General features: G+C 41.5%; 1 protein-coding gene across 2 annotated transcripts in view; it reads right to left on the bottom strand.

Moving 5' to 3' along the window:
* Positions 1-4746: 4746 nt before the first annotated feature.
* The window catches only part of PITX3 (paired like homeodomain 3), a 90995-nt gene continuing 68446 nt past the window's right edge, over positions 4747-27295 (bottom strand). For both annotated transcript variants that reach the window (XM_088473532.1, XM_088473522.1), the window contains exons 3-4: positions 13256-13461; positions 4747-5769 (exon numbers count right to left, since the gene is read on the bottom strand). In XM_088473532.1, the coding sequence (XP_088329658.1) occupies positions 5206-5769; positions 13256-13461 (770 nt within the window). In that variant the 3' untranslated portion in view covers positions 4747-5205. The remainder of the gene's footprint in view (positions 5770-13255; positions 13462-27295) is intronic.

The raw sequence follows: 27295 nt of genomic DNA on the forward strand, positions 1-27295 counted from the left end.
AAATATTCCGAAATAAGGAATATTACGAAATGCAGAATATTTTTAGCATGACTGAGATAGTGAAACCTTTGCTTTTTAAAGGTTCATTGTACACAAACTTTGACTAACGCACAAACTTATTAAAAATATTGTATAAAATTACCTGCAGGCTGTGTGTATAAGGTGTATATGAAACATAAATACATTCTCTGTTTAGATTTGGGTCCCATTCCTAGATATCTCATTATGTTATGCAAATTTTCCAAAAAAACAGAATATTCCGATATCCAAAATACCTCTGATCCCAAACATTTTAGATATGGGAGACTCAACCTGTACCACACCCGCAGACCGTATGTTTGTTATTTACATTTTTGTAACAAGACACATTAAAAATACCATCTATAGAATGCAATCTTGAAGATCAGCTGCCCCAAATCCTGCATCCACTTGCTATGGCCATAGGTTGTACTTTCGTGTGTCCCTATTTTCCCATGGCAGTCCATTATTTCCCTTTAGATTGTAAGCTTGCAAGCAGGACCTTCCTACCTATATATCTGTCTATTATTACCCAGTTTTGTTCTATTAAAGCTTCCAATTGTAAAGCGCAACGGAATATGCTGCGCTATATAAGATACTGTTAATAAATAAATAATACCTCCACCATATGTCTTTACTTTACAATACGTTATTTTACGGTAGTCCTCAAGTTAGAATAGATCCATATGCTTGATTTAGTTTATTTGGGATGTGAAATGCAGAGTAACAAGTTCTGGTATGATGGGCACTCTGGATTCTCATGTTAAAAAATAAGGGAGCCTTGCGCGCATTAGTAAAATGTGACCAGAACACAATGCAGTAAATCATACATGCGCTATTTTCAGGAGTTTCGATCTGACCTGCATTCTGATCTGGTCCACAGCAAACTTGTGCAGACAAAAGGATCAAAGCAATCTTAAGGGTTTTTCTTTTTGTTTGAGATATAATAGAGAACTTATAAAGAACTTTGACTTCAACATTTGTGTCATAAGTTACTTGCTCATAATGAATCTGATTGACAGTAATTTTACACTTCTCTTATAGAATTAGAGATTTTCAGCTGTCTATTTATGCTACGATCATAAATCGATTGATTTCTAAATCATCCTGCCAAGTACTTGTGTATATATAGAAATCTTGGCATGATTAAGATATTGTATATTACCTGTTTCATGAGGAATTTAACAGATTAAAAATATAATAATTATGTGAGTCACGTGCAACCACCTTTCTAAAACCTTACCGAATGTTTAAGGAATGTAAAAGGTTTATAGGAAAACATGCTATAGACACTCTGATGCCAAAGGTATTCATGAACAACACAGTTGTGGATTACTTAAAATAGGCAGTATTAGTCTTTGCCTGTTAAGGCATGTGCCATTTAGTTCTTCCCAAATCCCTGGAAACTTTTACTGCATGCAGGATTAAGAGGCAGACATCCATCTAGCGAATGTCTTATGTTGGCAACCATTGGGAATATTTTGACTAGTGGAGGAGAGCAATTTACTATAAATGGATTATATAGGAAGTCAAATACCAAGCACACCGTGGTTGTATTATAAAGTTGATCACTTATATTTCATAGTGTCTAATGCCATTAGGTCCTGTATATGTTTTGATATTTTATTTTTTTAGATTTTTTTATTTTCAATATTGTTAATAGTATGGTAACATAATTAAAGGGAACATTCCAAGTTTTATTTTCATTTATATTTTCCAGTTGTTAATAAAATGATTGTATTGTTTGGCTATTAATTTTAACTTACCTTCTGGATAAAAAAAAAAGAAAGCATATGTTTCTAACATATCTACTTCTGAGCTGTGGATTCCATGCATTTAAATGTTATTATTTTTACATTGCTTTAAAGCCCTACAAAAAAGTTAACCCTAGGGATTCTCTGCAGCACTGATTGTAAGCTGGAGCTCTTACCGTTCTGTCAGTTAATACCCACTTTTATTTTATAACTGTGTCAACAGAAAAGCTCTACATAGTATGTTAGCATAATAATTAAATAACATATAATATAAATAAATGTTAATATAAACATTAATAATAAGGTAAAAAAATTTAAGCCATAAGTGTTCTTACCTACTGGCTTTGTGTTAAATTCCATTGATACCAAAATCGTGTTTGACATGTGGTGGTGTTTAATGAGCAATTGGGGTGGAGGGAGGGGACAACGCAGTTTAATTAGACAAGTAATGTAGGACAAACCACAAACACATGCTCTCCTAACTGCAATCGCAAATGCTACTGGTTATGGGTTTATTGGAACCAATGGAATCCACTCATACCCATTTACATGCATGTTAAAAAAATCATTACTAAAAGCTTGTAATTTGACGGCAAAGGTAAAAGGACCCAAGAAGATTGCAAAAACAAAATCACAATTCTGTAAATCATATCAGTGTGATGGTATTAATTTAAACAAATTATTACTATGAAGATGAGGTCAATGTGAAAGATGCTTCATAATAGGTTACACTCTCTGCAGTAAGTTTGGAACATGTAGATAACCCCTATTTTAAGGGACATTATAAAAGTTAGATTAGCAATGACCCAATAACTTGCCTGGAGAAGAAAGTGAATCAAAAGAAACAGTCACATACAACATTTTTTGCACAGTCAAGATGACTGCTACATGTTTGCTGGGCACATGGGCTGACCTAACTGCCAAGGACAGGCTCTCATCTGTGTGGGCAAATTGATTGGTGCTTACGGTAAACTAGAGGATTACTGGGGGTCTATTACACAAATACACATGTAAGAACATGCCTGATTGATTTTCATCAGATTTTTTCAAACTTTTTATTTATGGGGAAACACCAAAAAAATCAAGTAAAGAGCGTGTCAGCCTTAATTAATGATATTTTACTAGAGAACTAGAAGAAGTAATCACATTTGAAGCCATATGTCACTTTACATATTATAGTACAATAGAGATGACCAGCTAATTCTCTGTAGAGTCCCAATGAGCTCCCTTATAACTAAAATAGGGCAGATGCCCTGTGTTTGCCTGTGTGTGGCGGGATGTAGTCAAAAGGTCGACAATATCGACATTCATAATCTCTATACCACAATGTTACCCATTATGATGCAAACATTGTTGACAGGCAAAGTGTCGACATTCTTGGAATGTCAATATTAGGGTAAGGTTTCGGGCAGGAGCTTTAGGGTTAGGCTGTGGGAGGAGGTTAGGGTCAAGCTGTGGGAGTAGGTTAGGGTTAGGCTATGGGGTGGAAATTAGGATTAGTCTGTGGGAGGAAGTCAGGGTTTAGTTGTAGGTGGGAGCATTAGAGTTAGGCTGTGGTAGGTGGGGAAAAGGGTTAGGCTGCAGGAGAAGGTTAGGTTGTAGGCGGGAGCATTAAAGTTAGGTTGTGGGGGGTGGGAATTAGGGTTAGGATGCGGGAGGAGGTTAGGGTTAGGTTGTAAGGAGGAGCATTAGGGTTAGGCTGTGGGAGGGGAAATTAGGGTTAGGCACTAGAGGGAGGGTTGGGGATTAGGGTTAGGGGAGAGATACTGATCTAATCACTAGATGATCGGAGGTCTGAACTGGAAATCCCAGTCACATGAAGGCTGCGACTCAAGACATTGCTGGAGCAGCTGCAGTCATTGGGAGCAGGTAAATCACCGCTGGGCCACCAGGGACGATATGTCGACATTCTAACATGTCGACATTCTCATCGTCTACATTCTCATCTTAACATTATGACTGTCAACATATCATACCCAATGCTGTGTGGCCATTTTGCAACCACACTAACAGTGCCCATGCCAATCAGGAGACAGAAATGTGAAGGTCCAAATCTCTCCAGTTTGGCCCACCTTGTGAACAGCCAAAATAGAAATTAATCCTGTAGATTGAGTCAAGTAACAAATTGGCCACTGTTTGACCAGCACAAGCAGTTTATATTTGGCCTATTTATTTGCATCATTACCACTAACTGCCACCTTAAACCTAAAACAAAGTGACCCCCCCTCCGAGATTACCTGCATCCAGGGGAGGTCGGGAGAAAAGACGTGGCAGTTATCTATAAAGGGTGATGTCAATAGTGCTATCATTCATCATTAGTATTATATTTTACTTATATGGGTCGACACTGTAACTTACATAGTTATAGTCACTGCATTTAACTTATAAATTATATATTTTGTTTTATAATTTATAAATTATATTTCAATTATAACCAGTGACATTACTAAAACATGCATTATTAATCAGCTATTGCTATTCGTGTATTATTAACAAAATAGTCCTTATTATGCTTATATATAAACACATGTACAAGTATAAATTAATCTACCAAACGTAAAAACAAACAACAACTTCAATAAAAGGACAAGGACATCCAAAAATCCATTGTTCCAACGTTTATTTTATTTTTTTTGTCTTTCAAATGGAATTGGGAGAGAGAAAAAAGGGGAGGGGCCACTTAAACTTGAAAAATAAATGACCATTGTTAAAGTTACAATTCCAAGGTAATCCCAGGCAGGCTTGAAGCAACAAGTACGGTCTGCGGCATTGTAGGTTGCACCACCTGGGATATGCACTGTCTTATGTTTAAATTCTATTTTATAGATTATTTCACATACAAAACAAGAAAAAAAGGTTCATTTTATACTTTATATAATATATATACATCCTATTTCCTTAGATTACATCTGTTACTCCCTGTTGAACAATTGCAATGGTTAAGCAATTATTTGCAGCATAATTCACTGCGCTGTTGTTTTGGTTACTGTATATTGGGATCGTCCTTGTGATAAATAAGTAGGCTTGTTGATTTTGGGGGTTTTTTTGCATTGAATTAACCTATACATACAGTTTATGTCTCTAGTTTTAGTACTCTGTACAAAGACCGGGAGTTTGACAACTTCCTGTTCAATAAAAACTGCACAACAATACAGCAGCTTGCCTTATGAAAGCAAGGGAACTTGCAACCATGGAATTCAGTCTTTCTTTGGATTGGAAACACTGCCTTCCCGCTGAGCTATTCATAAAGAATGTCCTCTTGAACCCAAAACAAAATAAGGTCTGCAGTCTCATTTGTCAGTTTAAAAATGGAAATGATTTCTCAGAGAAAATTTCATGCCCATTTATTTTTTATTCTTTCTAGAAAGGCATCCGCTGCAGGGCAATTAGGTCTTCTGTTATGGCTACCATGAAGTCTTTGGCATGTGGTCCTTCATACTGGCCGGTCCACAGCATACTGACATGGGCTTAGATTGGAAGCCGGAGTCTGTACTGCTGGGTACGTGAAGTTGGCATGTTGCTTAGCTTTCAGCCTCAAACTTGCCAGGCTTGAGTTGCAAGTGTCCCTGTACATGTAGGGACTGGCGGTTGTTGCATAGGGGCAGGCACTGGCTGAAACAGCAGAATTGAGACTGGGACTATTAAGGTTGTTGATGTTTCCCAAATTATTCAGGCTGGAGCCTGGAACTCCAGTCACTGCTGAAGGTACCATAGATGAAGGCATGGTCATGGAGGCAATTGAGTTGGGTGGTGAGAACATTGGCTGGGATGATAGGGGACTTACATTCATGGAGTTAAAAAATGGAAAGCTCTTGGCAGAAAGGGGACTAGTCGCGAGGCCTTTGGTGGCCCAGTTGTTATAGGAGTATCCTGAATACATATCATCGTAGGGTTGCATAAGTCCATTAAACTGGGCTCCAAAGCTATTTTTGCAGAGTTCAGCCTGCTGATTTCTTTCTCGTTTCCTCCACTTGGCTCTCCGATTCTTGAACCAGACCTGAGGAGAGGAAAAGAAATGTTTAATCATAAGGTATTTGCCACATTCTAAAATGAAAACATGCATCATTTTTGCTACATTTTCTAACTTGTATTTATTTTAAAAAGAAGGAGAAACTGAGTCATTAATTACCAACTCTGACTATATTAGTTTTTGTTTCAAAGAATTCAGCTTACATGTATGTACAGTGCACTTCAACTCCCATCATCTCTACTGAACATAGTTATATTATATAAAACAATTGCCTTAACTATATTTGCTTTAATTTCTTAACAAGTATTTATATAGCACCAGGATATTCCATTGTGCTTTACATTTGGCAACAAAAAAGTAATAAAACAACATTTGGGGGAAATGTATCAAGGCTTGGAAAGAGTAGGTACCGAAAGCATCCAATCAGCTTTTAACTGTCAATTCAAAGACTGTTGAACTAGATAACCGGCAGTTAAGCTGGGTACAAACTAGGACGACGGATTGACTGTCTGGCCGATCCGCCATCCTATCTGACAATTGGTAAAGGCATACACACTTATCAATCGTCCGCTCGATGTGTGGTGTCTGATGTCACAACTGGATAGGCATTTACATGTGCCCGCCCAGTTGTGATGTCAGTCACAGGTGACCTCTGCAGCAAGTTTATGGACAGTCAGCTGACATGATGTGCTGATATGTGCTGCACTGCCGATGCGATATTTCTGTGAACGACGTTGTTCACAGACATATCGCTGGTACACACCTGCAAACGCACCCATGATATATCGGTTGTTCAATTGAACAGCTGATATGTCGACCAGTGTGTACCCAGCATTAGAAGTTGATTGGTTGTATTTAACAACTTCTCCACTGTATCTCTTTCCATATCTTGATACATCTCCCCCTTGTAATAGCATAGGTAAAAGGGCCCTGCTCACAATTTTACAATATAGGGAAATAGGAATTTGATTCAAATATATCCAGCCAGATTGCAAAGGTAAAAGGTTCTTGGAGGACAGCCATGTTGCCCTGGGGTCAGAGGGGTATATTTACTAAAGTGCGGGTTTTTAGAAGTGGAGATGTTGCCCATAGCAACCAATCAGATTCTAGTTATTATCTTCTAGACGGTGCTAGATAAATGTTAAGTAGAATCTGATTGGTTGCTATGGGCAACAACTCCTCTTCAATAAACTTGCACTTTAGTAAATATACCATAGAGAGTTGGGTGAGTGTAGAAAAATAACACATATGTTTAAACTGCATAGAAGGGAGGTAATTGGCTACAATAGTCAACGGGTGCTATGTGGTTTTTTGGGGAATTTGATAAGTTGTCTGAAGAGGTGAGTTTACAAGGATGCTTTAAGGTTCGGAGTATGGAATATAAGCAGTGGCAGAACTCCCGGAGACAATGGAGTCATTTGCCGCTGGGTGTCAGCCCTGAAGGGGGCACCTGGCTCCATTGTCCCAGGGAGCTGCATGGAGAAGGAGCGCCGCTGATCGGCGCTCCACCTCCATTGGTGTAACTACGGAGGGTGCAAAGGGTGCGGTCGCACCCCCTGCACCCTCCATTTGCCGGGCGCCCGCTGAGTGTTACCAGCAGGCGCCCGGCTCCTATTCAAACCCCCGGCACCAGCCGGAGGACGGAGCTCCCTCCGTCTTCCGGGTCCCGCAGTGTACTATGGGAGTGACGTCATAACGTCACTCCCATAGTGCCGAGGAGCGGACACCGGGGATGGAGCTCAGGAGTGAGCTCCGTCTTCCGGGTCCCACAGTGCACTATGGGAGTGACGTAATGACGTCACTCAACTAAGTGCCGAGGAGCGGACGCCGGGGATGGACGGCAGCAGCACTGGAGTGGGGATAAAGGTAAGTGTTTTTGTTTTTTTTTGTGTGTGTGTGTGCGCGCGTGGTGGGGGCCATCACTACTGGGGGCAACTACAGGGTCCTCACTACTGGGGGTAACTACTGGGTCCTCACTACTGGGAGTAACTACAGGGGCCTACTACTGGGGGCAACTACTGGGGCTCACTACTGGGGGCAACTACAGGGTGCTCACTACTGGGGGCAACTACAGGGGCCTCACTACTGGGGGCAACTACAGGGGCCTCACTACTGGGGGCAACTACAGAAGCCTCACTACTGGGGGCAACTACAGGTGCCTCACTACTGGGGGCAACTACAGTGGGCCTCACTACTGGGGGCAACTACAGGGGGCCTCACTACTGGGGGCAACTACAGGGGGCTCTCTACTGGGGGCAACTACAGGGGGCTCACTACTGGGGGCAACTACCGGGGGCTCACTATTGGAGGTACTGCATAGGGGGACCATTACTGGGGAGCACTACATAGGCGGGCACTGCTTAGGGGGACCACTACTGGGGGCATTATATAAAAGGAACTGCATAAGGGGGGCAGCGGCAGCTGGGGCTGGGGGGTGGTACATTTTAGTTTGGGGGGGGCACCAACATTTATCTTGCCTCCGGGCACCTGGGATGAAGTTACGCCACTGAATATAAGTCTTGTTGTGTGGGGGAGGACATTCCACAGAGTGGAACCATCCTAGCCACAGCATGACTGCAGTCATGGAGTGTCAGTGATTACACTCAGGTGGGCAGAGGTTGGTGGAACCAGCATATAGAGTGGTCTAATGGCATAAAAGGGACTTGTTTCCTATAACTGCTGTCGGGCCAGAAAACAAAATAATTATTTTGTGCTCTTGTTTGCTTATTTGGAGTGTAATGCCAAGCACATGGTGAGGTGTATTTTACAGAAACATGGATATGATTTATGGATAAATGGGAGGTATATTCATGAATATTATGCCATAAATAAATTTTTCTGACTTTATAAGCCTGGTGAGAAAATAGATAGAAATCTGGCAATTAAAATGGTTATAACCCTACTGCGGTTTAGGACTCCCCCTGGCCACGTCCCCTGTTTGGAAATCAGAAACTGAAAAGGTGGTAACCCTAATTAATTGGGTTATAATATAGGAACAACAGCAAAATGCCATGATTTGAATAACTATTAATAAATTACAATACATACATTTTGCACCAGTGCATATGAATGCTCTTTATAACATACTCTAAGGTGCACACCTACTCTCCTGCCACTTGGCTTAACCTTATACAGTCAGGTGCATAAATATTGGGACATTGACAGAATTTTCATATTTTGGCCTCTATTTACCACCACAATGGCTTTGAAATGAAACAAACAAGATGTGCTTTAACTGCAGACTTTCAGATTTAATTTGAGGGTAATTACATCCAAATCAGGTGAACGGTGTAGGAATTACAACGGTTTCTATATGTGCCTCCCACTTTTTAAAGGGCCAAAAGTAATGGGACTATCAACTCAAAAGCTATTATATTTACAGGTGTGGGCTATTCCCTCGTTATTTCATTATCAATTAAGCAGGTAAAAGGTCTGGAGTTGATTCTAGGTGTGACATTTGCTATTGGAATCAATTGCTGTCGACTCTCAATATGAGATCCAAAGAGCTGTCACTATAAGTGAAGCAAGCCATCATTAGGCTGAAAAATCAAAACAAACCCATCAGAGAGATAGCAAAAACATTAGGTGTGACCAAATCAACTGTTTGGAACATTCTTAAAAAGAAAGAACGCATCGGAGAGCTCAGCAACACCAAAAGACCCGGAAGACCACGGAAAACAACTGTGGTGGATGACAGAAGAATTATTTCCCTGGTGAATAAAAACCCCTTCACAACAGTTGGCCAAATCAAGAACACTCTCCAGGAGGTAGGTGTATATGTTTCAACGTCAACAATCAAAAGAAGACTTCACAAGAGTGAATATAGAGGGTTTCTCCACAAGATGTAAACCATTGGTGAACCACAAAAACAGGAAGACCAGATTAGAGTTTGCCAAACAACATCTAAAAAAGCCATTACAGTTCTGGAACAACATCCTATGGACAGATGAGACAAAGATCAACTTGTATCAGAGTGATGGGAAGAGAAGAGTATGGAGAAGGAAAGGAACTGCTCATGATCCAAAACATACCACCTCATCAGTGAAGCATGGTGGTGGTAGTGTCATGGCGTGGGCATGTGTGGCTGCCAATGGAACTGGTTCCCTTGTATATATTGATGATGTGACTGCTGACAAAAGCAGCAGAATTAATTCTGAAGTCTTTCGGGCAATATTATATGCTCATATTCAGTCAAATGCTTCAGAACTCATTGGACTGCGCTTCACAGTGCAGATGGACAATGACCTGAAGCATACTGCAAAAGCAACCAAAGAGTTGTTTAAGGCTAAAAAGTGGAATGTTATGCAATGGCCAAGTCAATCCCCTGACCTGAATCCGATTTGAGCATGCATTTCACTTGATGAAGACAAAACTGAAGGGAAAATACCCCAAGAACAAGCAGGAACTGAAGACATTTGCAGTAGAGGCCTGGCAGAGCATCACCAGGGATGAAACCCAGCGTCTGGTGATGTCTATGCGTTCCAGACTTCAGACTGTAATTTCCTGCAAAGGATTTGCAACAAAGTATTAAAAAGTGAAAGTTAGATTTAGGATTGTTTAGTTTGTCCCATTACTTTTTGCCCCTTAAAAAATGGGAGGCACATATAGAAACCGTTGTAATTCCTACACCGTTCACCTGATTTGGATGTAATTACCCTCAAATTAAATCTGAAAGTCTGCAGTTAAAGCACATCTTGTTTGTTTCATTTCAAAGCCATTGTGGTGGTGAATAGAGGCCAAAATATGAAAATTCTGTCAATGTCCCAATATTTATGCACCTGACTGTATATTAGTCATGAAACCAAGGGGACATTTGTTGGAGTGTTTGGCTTTAATACTATTGTCATACCTCCCAACATGACCCATTCCAGGAGGGACAAAATGATCTGTTCCTGGACTTCCCTCTTAAATTATGATGGCCAAATCTTACCTGCTTTCACGATTCCAGTGATTGGTGAGCTCTCTCCTCCAATCAGCTGATCTCCGGGCTCCTGCACTGCACTGCACTGTGACCCCGATCAGCTGTGCTGTATACCGGCATCTCAGGAGGAGCCCGGGGACCAGCTGACCGGTAGGGAGAGCTCACCGTTCACTGGGCAGGTAAGTGCTAGCGGTGCGGGGTGAGGGAGTAGTGGGAGTGAGGGAGTAGTTGGGGTGGGGGGGAGTACCATCTTACCATATTCTTTTACGAAAATACAGTGAGAAGTCTGCAGTGAGGATTCGCCGTGACATAGCTTTATCGTAAGCTATGTCCCGGGCTGCAGATGTTGATACATCTGTGTAATAACTTTGATTATCACAATGCGATAATAATCGTTATCATCACTGGATAAACCCAATTAGATTGTGGATTTTGATAAATAGGGCCCCAATTCTATACTTGTTTGGAATAATTATTTGCAGAATTTATTTTTATTTAAATAACCTTACTGAAGACCCTTCTATATCTTAACAAGGTGCTTGTTAATTTAAGAACTATCTTATCTACATATTTTGTGACTCTCTCTACATATACCAATACAGGGACACAGTGGCGGAACTGAAGGGGGCACCTGGCTCAATTGTCATCCAGGCCGGCCACTGCTGAAGAGGAGCTGTATGGAGAAGGAGCGCAGCTGATCGGCGCTCCACCTCCAGTGGTGTAACTATGGAGGATGCAGGGGGAGTGGTCGCACCCCCTGCACCCTCCATTTGCCGGGCGCCTGCTGAGTGCGTTACCAGCGGACACCCGCTCCTTCTCTCCCTCCCTCCCTCCCCCCCGGCATCAGCGGCAGCCGGAGCTCACTACTGAGCTCCGGGTCCCGCAGTGCACTATGGGAGTGACGTCATGACATCACTCCCATAGTTCCGAGGAGCGGGCGCCGAGGACTGACGGCAGTAGGCACTGGAGCGGGGTCGAAGGTAAGTTTTTTAAAATTTTTGTATATGTGTGTGTGTACACGCGGGGGGGGCACTACAAGGGGCACAATACTGGGGGCACTACAGGGGGCTTATTACTGGGGGCACTACAGGGGGCTTAATACTGGGGACATTACAGGGGGCACAATACTGGGGGCACTACAGGGGGCTTAATACTGGGGGCATTACAGGGGGCACAATACTGGGGGCACTACAGGGGGCTTAATACTGGGGGCATTACAGGGGGCTTACTACTGGGGGCATTACAGGGGGCTTACTACTGAGGGCACTACAGAGGGCTTACTACTGGGGGCACTACCAGGGGCTTAATACTAGGGGCATTACAGGGGGCTTACTACTGAGGGAACTACAGGGGGCTTACTACTAGGGGCACTACAGGGGGCTTAATACTGGGGGCATTACAGGGGCTTACTACTGATGGCACTACAAGGGGCTTACTACTGGGGGCACTACAGGGGCCTTACTACTGGTGGCATATGGGGCACTACAGGGGGGCATTACAGGGGCCTTACTATTGGGGGCATCATATGGGGTACTACAGCAGCATTACTACTGGGGGTATCATATGGGGGCACTACAGGGGCCTTACTATTGGGGGCACTACAGGGGCCTTACTATTGGGAGCACTACAGGGGCCTTACTACTGGGGGCACTGCATAGGGGGACCACTACTGGAGGTACTGCATAGGGGGACCATTACTGGAGGTTACTACATAGGCGGGCACTGCATAGGGGGACTTCTACTGAGAGCACTGCATAGGGGGACCACTACTGGGGGCATTGTATAAAAGGGACTGCATAGGGGAGTGGCGGAAGCTGGGGGTGGTGGTAAATTTTAATTTGGAGGGTGGGAGGCACCAAAATTTATCTTGCCTCCAGGCACCTGGGATGAAGTTACGCCACTGCAGGGACATGTTTCCCACCAATACATCTGGCTTAAGGCACCTATTTATTAGAGATCACTGTAAGGTTTCTGCACAGTTCTTGCTGTGGTAAACCATTTAGCTGAATCGGGACAAACTAAGCCCTGCACAGGGAAATGACCCACCATTGAATGAATCACCACCTTTTTCATATAAACCCCGCGCCCTGTTTGATATCTGAATAGTTGGCAGATATGGGTGAAGCCCTTTGCTGTAGTCATTTATTTAAACAAAAGTGTTGCAAACTTCATCCAGCGTCTCCAGAATGTATCAAAGGCAACAACTGCTCAATTTGAGCTACTTAATTGCCCATTTTACTCCAGATATACAGTATTACTTCTGTTTAGACCAGAGTGTCAACCATTACTCTATGGGGCAATTGCTTTCATTTAAAAAATTGTGCAACTAGGTTTCATTACAGTCAATAAAGAGATTTTCATAGAACTGAGAAAAAATGTGTTCTTTAACATTTATTTTCTTTTTAATGTCAATATAAAAAAAAATAACATTATTTTTTAGTTATTGGCTCATTTTATATAATTTTAAATTTTAAACAGGCCCTGATCCCTATTTATGTTATATACCTGACTACTTTTGGTATTAATCAGCATTAACTGACTATACACAACTGGGAATGTTACAAAACAGACCCCTAATTATTTGTACCATACCCTGACTCTGGCCTCCGTGAGGTTGGTCCACACTGCAATCTCCTCCCTGGTGCTCATGTCTGGGTAACGATTCCTCTGGAAGGTGGCCTCCAGTTCCTGGAGCTGTTGGCTTGTAAAATGCGTCCTCTGCCTCCTTTGCTTCTTCTTTAGTGACCCATCTTCTGGGTTTGAGTCATCTGTTTGGTTCTGCTGGGACTTTTCTGTGTCTGCAAAAATAATGTTATATTAGACATGTTGAAGTTTTTCTTTCAAGTCTATAACACTTCTATAAACCTTCCTTAAATTTGCAGTGAATGAGCCTCAGCTTGAGATAATAGGTAAATGCATTTCTAAGACAAACCCTCTTTTGGATTATTTACAGATACAGGTGCAATGGCTTTGCCTTACATAATACGTGTAGAAATGACATCTGTACAGGCATCAGACTTGTACAGAAGGATTTTCTAAAATATGAGAATAAAGGCATTCCTCACTTAATGACCGAGTTCCGTTCCTACGACTCGGTCGTTAAACGAATCGGTCATTAATCGAGGACATATAGTAACCGGGAAGCAGCAGGACCCAGGCTGAGGGTGACACATACCTGTGTGTGCCCCACCTTCTACGAGATCGTGCCCATCCCTGTCTGTCCTTTCCCTCATGGGAGGCAATGTCTTCTGCGTGTGTCGCACCACAGCCACGGCCCCCTCTCGAACAGAGTTGTCTTTTTTGACCTAGCAGCAGATGATGTTTCTACTACTATTCTCAGCTTGCTAATGGGACAAGGTGCTCGTTCATCAACTGTTCACTGCATAATTCTAGGCACACAGTGGAAAGCAGCAGCAGCAGACCAGTAATGCAACCACATGCTCTATTTCTTAAACCTTAGCTGAATTGATTGCCTATACCAGGGGGTTCCCAAACTTTTTTGAAACACGGCGCCCTAGAGTATCAGCATTTTTCCACGGCACCTCCGGGCCAAAAGTTTCTTATTAAGAAATTTAGCCAAAATTAAATGAAGTAAATTGTGCTAATATGTCACCCTTAGGTTCAGTTATGTGGTTGTTGACAGGGCTGCGCTTCTTTTTGTCCACATATTTTTTTGATTGGCACTGGTTTTGACAATAATTTTATTTGGTATGGGACCACCAACCTGTGGCACCCCTGCAAGTTCCCTGAGGTGCCCCAGGGTGTTTGGGAACCAATGACCTATACTTTTGTCATACTCAGGCATTTACAAGCAGACAGACAAACTATACAAAGATAACTATTCTACTACATATTTTTGAGAGACAATTAATTATATATATTTTTTGCTTTATGTCAGTGGCGCTTTGTGAGTGTGTTAAATACATTATATCACTTATACAGTACTCTGGGCACCTCAAACTAATGGAGATTTGTGTAATGGTAACACCTGACCAGCATCTCTTGCTATATGCAGGTAGGAGGGAATAATTATTAGTGTAAATATTTGTAGCTGTACTTTATAATTCCTAGAAACAGGCTGGAAACTTTGTGAGTTCTACATTTGTGAACGTTGTTGGTTGTAATATGACAATTATTATATTATCACTGCATTAGCAGCACAGTCATTACTACACTATACAGTACGCTCAATTATTTGCAAATCTTTTACTTGTAATTTCTACAGAAAAATCATATCATGGTAAAGAAAAACGTAATTATGTGTATGTGTTTCATTTGTTGATTGTTTGCTCTTTTGAGAAAGAATTGCTGTTACAAAACTTCACATTTTAGCAATTCTGCTTATGCACAAGGCAGGGCTTTAATTTTATCATTATCACTCATTATAATTAGAGATGTGTGCAGACCCCTGTGTTTTGGTTTTGGTTTGGGAAAAATCACCCTTGAATGTTAAGGTTTTGGGAAAACAACCCTCAAGTGTTTTGGTTTGGATTCGGTTTTGGATTTCTTTAAAATTGATAAAAAATCAGCTAAAATCAGTCATTTGGACCTGTGTACATGCAATCCAAAACCAGAGATTCGGTTTTTAAATCCAAATTCCGAACTTACAGCAGACCCGAGCCGGGACTTGGTTCTACTCGAACCCCAAAAGTGATCCGAGCTGGGACTCGATTAGACTCAGAACCCCAAAGTTCACCCATCTTTACTCATAATGTATATTTTATAGCTTTTCCAAGAGCTGCACAATAGAAAAGCATAGCGTGTATTCATAACAATACAGAGACACACATCCAGAGAAATGACAAGAGAGATCTGAGGTTATATTTGCTAGACATCAGTTTTTCTCGGCTGTTATGAGGGGTTGGGTATGGGATCCCAGCAGTCGGGATGTCAGAATACCAACAGCAGCATTCCGACAGTCAGAATCCCAATGTCTGAACGTAAGTAGTCTATCCCCCAACCCTCCCGCTAACCCACCCTTTCCTCCCGCATGCCTAACCCTAACTCTCCCCCTCCCACACAGCCTAATCCTAACCCTCCCCCTAGTGCCTAACCCTAAACCTAACCCTCCCTCTAACCCTAATACTTACTGTCAGGATGCCAGCGGTCGGGATTCTGGCGCCAGGAAAATCGTAAATCCAACCGACTGCGTACAAAGACGGAGCATTACTCACAGATTAGCTGATTATTGGAGATCGGAATGGCCAGCAAAACTGAGACACCAGAGCCGTTTTTACTATGTATGGGATCACTGTCGCAGGCTGAAATATGTCCCAAAAATTATTGCGACACATATATACATGTATTTGAGCGCCATTGTATTCTTAACTAAATGACAGGAAAAAATACATCTATTTGGTAATGTCGATGAATGCCCTGGGATACTTCTTGTCAATTTACAGTCACCATGAATTCAGGATCCCATAGTCTATTCCTGCATTATCTGGGTAAGCGAGAGCAGTAAATGGCAAAAGTAAAAGTGAATTGCCAGGTAATCTAGCACATAATTTCTTAGCTATACCCATGTAAAGCAGGACAGAAGTAACATACTAGTGATCTCACCTATCTAAGACACCAGTACTCCCTGATGGCACTTCATTAAGTTAATGTATTCCTTTCTAGTAGTATATTCATCCCAATGATGGTCCTTTCTACTATATACCTCGATCTCTTTATTATTATATATATTTATTTTTATTTAGATTTACAAACCTAGGAATACAAAGATCTTTATTTTGGCCTTAAAACACTTTTTTTTTCCTGTTTGTAATAGTAGATAAAAATATTGTGAATTGAACCATAATACAATACATTAACGTATGTCAATACATGATACTTATCTTTGTTTCTGTTATGTAAAACTAAAAGGGAGCAGAAAGTACCCCCGACTTTTACAATACTAAAACAATGAGTTGTATAGCCTGGAAATCTAAGATGAAAAAAATGTAACCGTTTCTAGAAACAATCATATTTTATTGATTGGAAGGATTTGATTTCCTCCGTATTGCTATTGCTATTGGTATCCTGAGGAAAGAAATTTGAGCTTTTATGTGAACAGCTTTTTTTGTGTTACCATAGTTTTATTTTGTGACCTTTTAACACGAAATCAATGGGAATGACTTGTGTAGAATATCCTCTTTAAGTACAGGGGATAACATAAAAATACTTGGCTTGTGTGTCTGGCTCTGTCATATATTCATTGTGCTGTTATTAGCATTTGGCTTCTTTTAAAGAGGAACACTCACGCAGAAATGAAAGTTATTTTTATCTTACAGCAGATTACAAAATAACACAATTAAGCTGCTTGGAAAAGAAAACAGTACAGAATAAGCTGCTGCTGAAGGGCAGTAATCACGTTTTACATAATTCACAAGTAACAATACAGGACATAGGAGAGAGTCTGTATTGCTGTTGTTGCAGATCACCGTCCATCATGGATACCAGCATCTGCCAATTGTTTACCATTCTTCCTGTTAAGGACACAAAGCCTTATCTCAATTGTTATCGCTATTAAAAATGATATTTCCACAATCTTAGTTTACATAATTAGGCAGAAACGTCATAGTGTGACAGTGGAAACTTAGCATCAGTGGAAGGGTTGGATATTTGGGTTGGGTTCAGGATACTGGCGCTCAGGATCCCAGTGGTTAGAATCCCGATGCCGGGATCCCAACAGGGTTAAGTTACCGACACCTGTCGGTAAGTAGCCTAATCCTACCACTACCCCTAAACCTAACCAACCCTCCCCACAGCCTAAAGCTAACCCTCCCCCTGCAGCCTAACCCTAACCCTCACCCCCTAGTGCCTAAACCTAACCCTGTCCCTAGTGCCTAACCCTAACCTCTAACCCTCCCCCCGTAGCCTAACCCTAACCCTCACCCCCTAGTGCCTAAACCTAACCCTCCTCCTAGTGCCTAACCCTAACCTCTAACCCTCCCCCTTACCCTAATACTTACCGTCAGGATGCCAGTGGTCGGGATGCTGGCGCTGGGATTCTGACTGGTGTCGGGATTCTGGTGCCAGCATTCTAAGTGCTGACATCCGAATAGCTGGGATATAAACTACATCCCGGATATTCCTACCTGGTCACAAAACTGGCAATCGGATAAAATCCCTGGATCAATGATGCCCAAAATGTTTTCTACTAATGGTAGCTACACTCTGTGTTGTCATTCAGCTTTCTGTCAACTAGTCTTCCTCAAGTAATATTCCAGTTGTATCCATTTAATGTGTAATTAGCATTGTTAATACCATACACTAGGGCATAAAACCTACAATTACATAGAATAAATGTCATATGCCATATCGCTGCCTAGTTTGTCAAAACCTTACTGTTGCAGTTTAATGACCCTACATAGTTTACTCTCATTAACATACATAGACATCTTATATTCTAAGTCATCTATTCTAAAGGACAGGACACACTGCTAATGATCCATGTGGTGCACCATTAATAACTGTAGCCTCGTCCAAATATGTTCCAATTATAACTACCATGCGTCTTCTATCCTTCAATCAACCCTCCATCCATGTACATACATTTTCCTTAGACCTAGAACTATCACTAATACCAGACATTTACTGTATGGGGAGCAGTTCAAACATTTCTATAACTCATACATATCACAATAATTGCTATGCCAAGATCCAGAGATAAACTTCTATGATAAACTATTATAAGTAAGGCACTGGTCTATAACAATCACAGGTCTATCATTTCTTGATTCCCCCTTCAGTTCCCTTTTTAAAATATTCCTATTGCACCTGCTTTCTGACAGTCATGTAGCAGTGACCTATTTATGGGAGAGTCCATAAATATATGGACTAGTGATCAATCACCTACTGAACTTGGTTCCTATAACAACCATAAGTGGATACCATCTGGGTAAGAGATGAACAAGTTATCAGAAGGTGTACAACCCTTTGTCAAGGTATAGAAATATGCTTACAGTATGGAGCAACAGACCAACTAATTTCAAGGATTGAAGTATTTTCATAATTCAATGGGCAGCAAGCAATACACAACCATTAAGAATCTGATACATTTTACATTCCCATAAATAGTTTTTTCAACTATAACTTATACTTCCAAATCCAATTTGCACCAATCAATAAAAAAAAAATGGTTAGATACAATCAGCGTGTCAGAAGAGTAATTGGACATGACTGTAATCACTTACAATCTTAGAGACTTTCAGTTTTGGACAGATTAGTGATGTCAGTAAATTTCTAACAGTACTTTTTTTTTTTTTTTTTAAATAAATTATCAGTAAAATTTGCTGTTTGCACCAACATATTTATTTTACTTAGAAAGCAAGTGCATTACTCACCTAAAGTTGATAAAAGATTTATAGCAGCCTCCACACTATGGACTAGTATATAGATGCTTATTTTTTTTCATTTCTAAAATGATTTCACTGATATGTTTATTTATATATATATATATATATATATATATATATATATATATATATATATATATATATATATATATATATATATATATATATTAGGGGTGTGCACCGGCCACTTTTCATGTTTTGTGTTTTGGTTTTGGATCTGGATCTTTCTTCGTGTTTTGGATCTGGATTGGTTTTGCCAAAACCACCCTTCTGTGTTTTGGGTTCTGGGGTTTGTGTTTTGGATCTGTATTTTTTTTTAAAAAAGCATAAAAACAGCTAAAATCACAGAATTTGTGGGTTTTTCTGCTCCTATGCTATTATTAACCTCAATAACCTTAATTTCCACTCATTTCCAGTCTATTCTGAACACCTCACACCTCACAATAGTGTTTTTATGTCCAAAAGGTTGCACCGAGGTAGCTGGATGACTATGCTAAGCGACACGAGTGGGCGGCACAAACACGTGGCCCATCTAGGAGTGACACTGCAGTGGCAGACAGGATGGCAGTTTGAAAAACTAGGCCCCAAACAGTACACAATGCAAAGAAAAAAAGAGGTGCAAGATGGAATTGTCCTTGGGCCCTTCCACCCACCCTTATGTTGTATAAACAGGACATGCACACTTTAACAAACCAATCATTTCAGCGCCAGGGTCTGCCACACGACTGTGGCTGAAATGATTGGTTCGTTTGGGCCCCCACAAAACAAGCTGGCAATTAATCTGTCCCTGCACAAACTGGCTCTATGGAGGCAAGATGTCGTCCTCATCCTCCTCATTCACCGATTCCTCACCCTCTTCAGTGATGTGTACTGCCTCATCCTCACAGAGTATTAATTCGTCCCCGCTGGAATCCACCACCACAGGTCCCTCTGTACGTTCTGGAGGCTGGTCTCCCTGGAAGAGTTGATAATTCATTTTTATGAACATCATCTTCTCCACATTTTGTGGAAGCAACATCCTACGCCTTTCGCTGACAAGGTTCCCGGTTGCACTAAACACTCTTTCGGAGTACACACTGGAGGGGGGCAACTCAGGTAAAATCGAGACAGTTTGTACAGGGGCCTCCAAATTGCCTCTTTTTCCTGCCAGTACAAGTACGGACTGTCTGACATGCCTACTTGGATGCTGCCACCGATGACAACCCACACAATTCACAAAGACAGAAAAAAAAGAAGAATTTTTTATTTTTGTGGAGCGCACTTTGAGGGTTACACCACCCTTTAACAGATAGACGCACGCTTGTCGCTGCTGCTTTGAGGATGTAGGTGCGGCTACTGCACATACATTTCACACACAAACACAGAAAAAAAGAAGATTATTTTATTTTGGTTGGATCACACTTTGGGGGTTACACCACCCTTTAACAGACAGACGCACGCTTGTCGTTGCTGCTTTGAGGATGCAGGTGTGGCTATAGCCCACACAATTCACAAAGACAGAAAAAAAAAGGAGAATTTTTTATTTTTTGTGGAGCCACCCTTTAACGGACAAGCCAGACGGCCCTTTACTTATGACACAGGCGCACGCTTGGCGCTGCTCCTTTGTTGATGCACGTGCAGCCACAGTGCACAAAATTCACAAACACAGAAAATAATTCCTCCACCATTCTGTCAGTGGTGACAGCATCATATGCAGTGACAGTAGACATGTCAGAAATTGTTGGCACGTCCTTCAGTCCGGACCAGATGTCCAAACTGGCCCTTGACTTATGGCACAGGCGCACGCTTGGCGCTGCTGCTGTGTTGATGCACGTGCGGCTACTGCGCATACATTTCGCACACAAACACAGAAAAAAAGAACTGTTTATTTTTTGTGGAGTGCACTTTGGGGGTTACACCACCCTTTAGCAGACTTATGGGACACAGGCGCACGCTTGGCGCTGCTCCTTTATTGATGCACGTGCAGCCACAGTGCACACAATTCACAAACACAGAAAATATTTTTTTATTTTGTTTGGAGTGCACTTTGGGGGTTACAGCACCCTTTAACGGTCAAGCCAGCCGGCCCTTTACTTGTGACACAGGTGCAGCCTTGGCGCTACTTTGTTGATGCACGTGCGGCTACTGCGCACACAATTCACAAACACAAAAAAATATATTTTTTTATTTTTTTTGGAGTGCGCTTTGGGGGTTACAGCACCCTTTAACGGACAAGCCAGCCAGCCCTTTACTTATGGGACACAGGCGCACACTTGGCGCTGCTCCTTTGTTGATGCACGTGCAGCCACAGTGCACACAATTCACAAACACAGAAAATATTTTTATTTTTTTTTGCACTTGGGGGGAGCACCCCTGATGGACAGAGCACCCCCTGGACAACACTACAGTACCCCTTTAGGACTGGGACACTGCACAGGACTTTGGAGTGGACAACAGCAGCCCAGCACAACACAGCCAGCCCCTATGGACTTTGGAGGAGTGGACACAGCCCCTATGGACAACAGCAGCACAGCACAACACAGCACAGCACAACACTACACTACACAGCCCAGCCAGCCCTAACTCCCACCCTCCCTCTTCACTGTCCACAGCCGAGTGAGAAAATGGCGCCGACGCGGGTACCTTATATAGAATCCAAAACCCGCGAGACCCGGAAGGCGGGATGATGACGTTTTGCCTCGATTTCAGATCCGAGTCAGGCGGGAAAAGTCGAGCCTGACTCGGATCGGGAGGGCTCGGGGGGGGGGTTCGGATTTCAGAAATACGGACCCGTTCACCCCTAATATATATATATATATATATATATATATATATATATACATATACTATATATTTATACAGTATATAATATGATTTTAACATTGTTTTTTCAATACCATGTTGCTTGTGAAAGATATTTGGAATTTCCTTTGTTAGAAAAACTTTGATAACAATCTTACAAAACAAAGAGACATGATATATGTTACAGTTTAGTACAGCTGAATATAAAGTGCCTCATTTAGAGTGAGTCATTTAGAGGTAGTAAATTCTGCTTCAAGGAGCAATTTTGCACCTTGCACAACCATGTGCTCAAAATGAGTGTGCAAATTTAGAGTTGGGAGGAGGACACATTCTAGCTCAAATGTAAATCACAGTGTAAAAATAAGGCAGTACAGTACAGGGCCATTTGACTGGAGCAGCCGCACATCGGTGTAATACCAGGGGGGGCGTACTGCATGGTTGACCAACCCTGAGGGACCAGCAGTACAGTCGGTCCACTGAGACATTCCCTGTGCTGCCCACCTCCTCTAATAACATTCTGAGGAGGTCCAGGGCCAGGACCACTGATACCTATGTGACCAGTGATGTCACTACTGTAAGAGGAAGCAAGAAATCAGCTCGGTTGCAAAACAGTCTATCTACAACTCCAGGTCTGCACTGTGGGGTCAATGGCATATAGGAACACAGTGGGAACAATGGCATATAGGGGCACTACTAACTGGGGGCAATCGTATATAGGGGCACTAGTGACAGTGGTGGCAATGGCACATAGGGGCACTGTGAAGGCAATGGCATATAGAGGCACAATTGAAGTAATGACAAAAAGTATTAGTTATAATTGCAGTTGCACAGGGTGCTTTTAAACCTGGGGCAGGCCCTGGCCCAGTAACTGTGCATTACATGCAAAAGCTACCAGCATTTTCCCTGCAAGCAAAAACAAAATCCCTTTCATTCATACTTGCTTTTCAGATGGGACATCTAAGTGGCAAGTGTGTGGGGCATGGCAGTGTGATTAGCAGCATCATGGCAGTGCCTTCTACTATGCAACACCACTATTTGCAGCATCGCTCAGTGGAGGTGGCGGTATGATGAACCCCTTCCAGCCAAGGCATGCAGGATGATCCCCTGATCTATGGGGAGCTTGGAAGGACTTCCTGAAATTCAAGAATCTCCAAGACATTCCAAATGCGCTCATCGCAACATGATATGATAAAGTGCAAATTTGCACCCTTTAGCTAAATTTTCACCTAACTCTAATACCCTAAGAAAATATCTGCAATACTACAGAATATCAATAGCAAAAGTTTTCTGCTAGTTCATGAATGTGGCCCTTTGTGTTGATGTTAGATCTCCTTTACATGCAAGCCAAGGCCCCAAATTTTATATCAATTTGGGGTTAAAGCAAATACAAATCTTGTTAACTTGCCTTAATGTCCAACCAATTCAGTGTAAATGTAATATAATTTATTCTGACTGTATTAGTCAAGCTTAATTCAAATCAAGTATTAGGTGACGTTGTGTTAAAACTTACAGCATGTGCTTATGACTCTAAACAATCACTATCTTCAAACCTAAAGGCGTCTGTCTAAAGCACACAACCATTAGCCATGAAGCCAATAAAAAGGCAGACAGTATGTGCGTTTGCATTAGTTTGCAGATTTATAGGCATCAGTAGCAATTATTGTATCTTTAAAGGAGTATTCAGTCTTACACAGCAGTCTTGTGGTTCAATTTACTGGTGTGTGGAAATGAAATCTTTCATCAACAATCTAGATTAAGTTAAATTGGACTCACTGCCTAGACACAATCATATGTGAACTGAACTACTGTAATATTCATTAGAATGCCGCCTAACAATTTGTTAGGAACTAGTGACCAAACTGTGTAGGCAATGAGAAGGGTATACTCTAAAGGAAAACTTTAGAAAAATGTCATGTTATTTGCAACAGGGTCAATACATGTAATTATTTCTAGGGCAAATTTAATGACTTTTCTAACATATTATGGGTTTTTTTCATGGTTTACAATAGCGCTGCCTGAGTATTTAAATGGAAAATGTAGTTGTACTTGTGGGCTAAAAAACAGCTAAATATGTATCATACAATAGTTTTGTGGGGGTGTCAGAAAAAGTGGGACTATGAAAGGGATTGTGGAGGGACATAAGTCACACAGCTCTGGTTTGGGATGTAGTTAGAATGCCGGCGGATGGGATGATGGCCGTCAGAAGCCCGACTCGGGACTAAAGATAGGCATCGAAATATATCTCAACGCCGGAATCACGACAGCCGCCATCCCGAACGAAGTTACACCGGGGCATCTTAGCTGTTAGCCACAGGGGGGAGGATTAGGTTTAGGCACCAAAGGGGGGTTAGGGTTAGGCTTTGGGGGGGTTTGGGTTAGGCACCACTGGAAGGGGGTTAGGGTTAGGCATAAAGGGAGGACAGTTAGGTTTAGGCGCCAAGTGGGGAGGGTTAGATTTAGGCATTAACGGGGAGGGTGAAGGTGCGGGGTGGGTTAAGGTGCAAGAAGGGAGGGTTAGAGGGAGAGGGGGGAGGGTTAATATACTAACCCAACCCCTATAGGGATACCGAGCATCGGGATGCCGCTGTCTGCATTTTAACAGCAGACAGCGGCATCCCTATCTCATATTCAACCCCTCAAACAGTATATGTGTCAGTAAAGCATGCAGGGGGGTTTCTAGGAAGTCTATGTACTAAGCCTTGGAGAGAGATAAAGTACCAGTCAGCTCTTCTGTCATTTTTAAAACACAGCCTGTAACATGACAGGAGCTGATTGGTTGGTACTTTATCTCTCTTCACTTTATCCCTCTCCAAGGCTTAGTACATCTCCCCCACTGTCTGTAACGTGACAGGAGCTGATTGGTTGGTACTTTATCTCCATCCACTTTATCTCTCTCTAAAACTTAGGTCATAGACCCCTAATTACTCAGAAACCCCCTTGTATGCACTACTGGCACTTATACTGACACGCATGTTATGACATATTTCGTGAGTCTATGTGTAGTGGTTAGGGCCAATATGATGTGATTCAATGAGGGAGCAGGGCCTACTTACACAAAAAGCCTGGCCCTGCCCCATCAGTGACCAGCTGCTCTTAAAGTGTAAGTGTCTGCATGTGACGGATGTGTGTGCTATAGATATATAATATGTACAGATGTCTTCACATTTTACCTCTGTGCACTACAAGTCGCGTTAAACATAACGACTAACAAGTAACATTAGGAAGAAGTCTCTTACAGAAAGGGTGGAAGATACATGGAGTAACTGCCAAGCAGTTCTGGGGAAGACTTATACAGTACAAGTATTCAATAATGCACGGGGAAAACATATTGTTATTGCTAAGACTAGGAAATGACTGCACACACACAAATAAACAAAGTAGACAAAAAAGGCAGCAAGTACCTGTATAGTCTAGGCTGTGATCAAACTGTGTTTTATGCAAAGCAGTAATTGTTATTGATACAATTAGTTTTTAGAACAGTTTGGAAAAACAAAAGTATATTGTATGCATTATATATGGTGTCATATAAACCATTCTGCAGATGGTAAATAAAATACAAGTTACCTAAAAATGCCAAAGCAGGTGTTTTCTGTGACCCCCAATAATCTTCTGGCTGCAAACCTATTGTGTAACAGAAATTGATACATTGGGACAAATGTAATAGGGTGAGATTTAGAAAATGTGAGAGTTTAGCAGTAATAGAGTCCAAGAACATGCAAAAAAACTCTCACGCTTTAAACTCTCATCCACATGTTTTCCTATTTTGAAGATAAAACTCCACCAATGTGAGAATTTACTGCTAAAGTCGCACATTTTCTAACCTCTCACCCTATTACATTTGGCCCTTTGTGTTTTTAATACAGAAATGTGTCACTGTTCATGGTGCAAAGCTGCAACATTTACCAGAATGAACAATTTAATCTCTGCAGCCACATGTTCAGTACAGTACAATAGAATTGGTGTACAGTGAAAATGCATTGCTATTATAACAATGCTGCCATCATTCCACTTTACCTAAACTTAAACATCCACAAGGTGGCACTGTGGTAATATCACTCATACATTCAGCACACAGATAGTACAATATAAAGAGTACAGCCATGGCCAAAAGCTTTGAGAATGACACAAGTATTGATTTTCACAAAGTTTGCTGCTTCACTGTTTTTAGACCTTTTTGTCAGATTTACTATGGTATACTGAAGTAAAATTACAAGCATTTCATTCATTTATTTAGTTTCTTATACAGCGCAGCATATTCCACTGCGCTTTACAATTGGAAACATTTATAGAACAAAACAGGGTAATAACAGACAGACATAGAGGTAAGAGGGCCCTGCTTGCAAGCTTACAATCTATAATTTCATAAGTGTCAAAGGTTTTTATTGATATTTACATTAAGTTTATACAAAGAGTCAATATTTGCAGTGTTGATCCTTCTTTTTCAAGACCTCTGCAATTTGCCCTAGCATGCTGTCAATCAACTTCTGGGCCACATACTGACTGATGGCCACCTGTTCTTGCCTAATCAATGCTTGGAGTTTGTCAGAATTTGTGGGTTTTTGTTTGTCCACCCGCCTCTTGAGGATTGACCATAAGTTCTCAATGGGATTAAGGTCTGGGGAGTTTCCTCGCCATGGACCCAAGATTTTGATGTTTTGTTACCCGAGTCACTTAGTTATCACTTTTGCCTTATGGCAAGGTGCTCAATCATGCTGGAAAAGGCATTGTTCCTCACCAAACTGTTCTTGGGTGGTTGGGAGAAGTTGCTCTTGGAGGATGTTTTGTTACCATTCTTTATTCATGGATGTGTTCTTAGGCAAAACTGTGAGTGAGCCCACTCCCATGGCTGAGAACCAACCCCACACATGATGCTTTACTGTTGTATATTATAAGGAATAATGTGCCCCTTTCTGTTACATGAAAAGGACAATAGAAGTAGAGATGAGTTGTTCAGTTTTGATGAAAACCGAACACCCCCGAACCGTGAGGTACTGAGTTGAACCAAGTCCCAGCTCAGATCACTTTGGGTTCAGAGTAAAACCGAGTCCTGACTTGGGTCTTCTCACCAAATTCAGAACTCAGATCTATAAAATGCTTGTTTTGGATTTCATTTAAGTTCCTCTCTCGTGATTTCAGGTACTGTGAGGTGGTCAAAAATGACTGGAAAATGAATGATTGATGTTAATAATACTATATGACAAAAACAGGTCCAAGTTACATGATTTTAGCTGTTTTTATCGATTTTTAGAGAAATCCAAAACCGAAACTGAACCAAAAGACTTGAGAGTGGTTTTGCCAAAACCAAAACACAATGATGATTTAGAACCAAAACCAAAACACTAGGATCAGCACACATCTCTAAGTAGAAGTCATAGTTCCATAACCAAAATAAAAACACTCAGTCTGTGGCCCCTTGCTTCTATATGATCGCATGACTTGGTGGCTTCTAATATCCTTAAAGTTTAATGATACTACTTTCAGACCAAAGCCGGATCTTCAACTCTGCTTT

Source organism: Taudactylus pleione, unplaced genomic scaffold, assembly GCF_031769625.1.
Source record: "Taudactylus pleione unplaced genomic scaffold, aTauple2 ptg000016l, whole genome shotgun sequence".
Taxonomy (NCBI): Eukaryota; Metazoa; Chordata; class Amphibia; order Anura; family Myobatrachidae; genus Taudactylus; species Taudactylus pleione.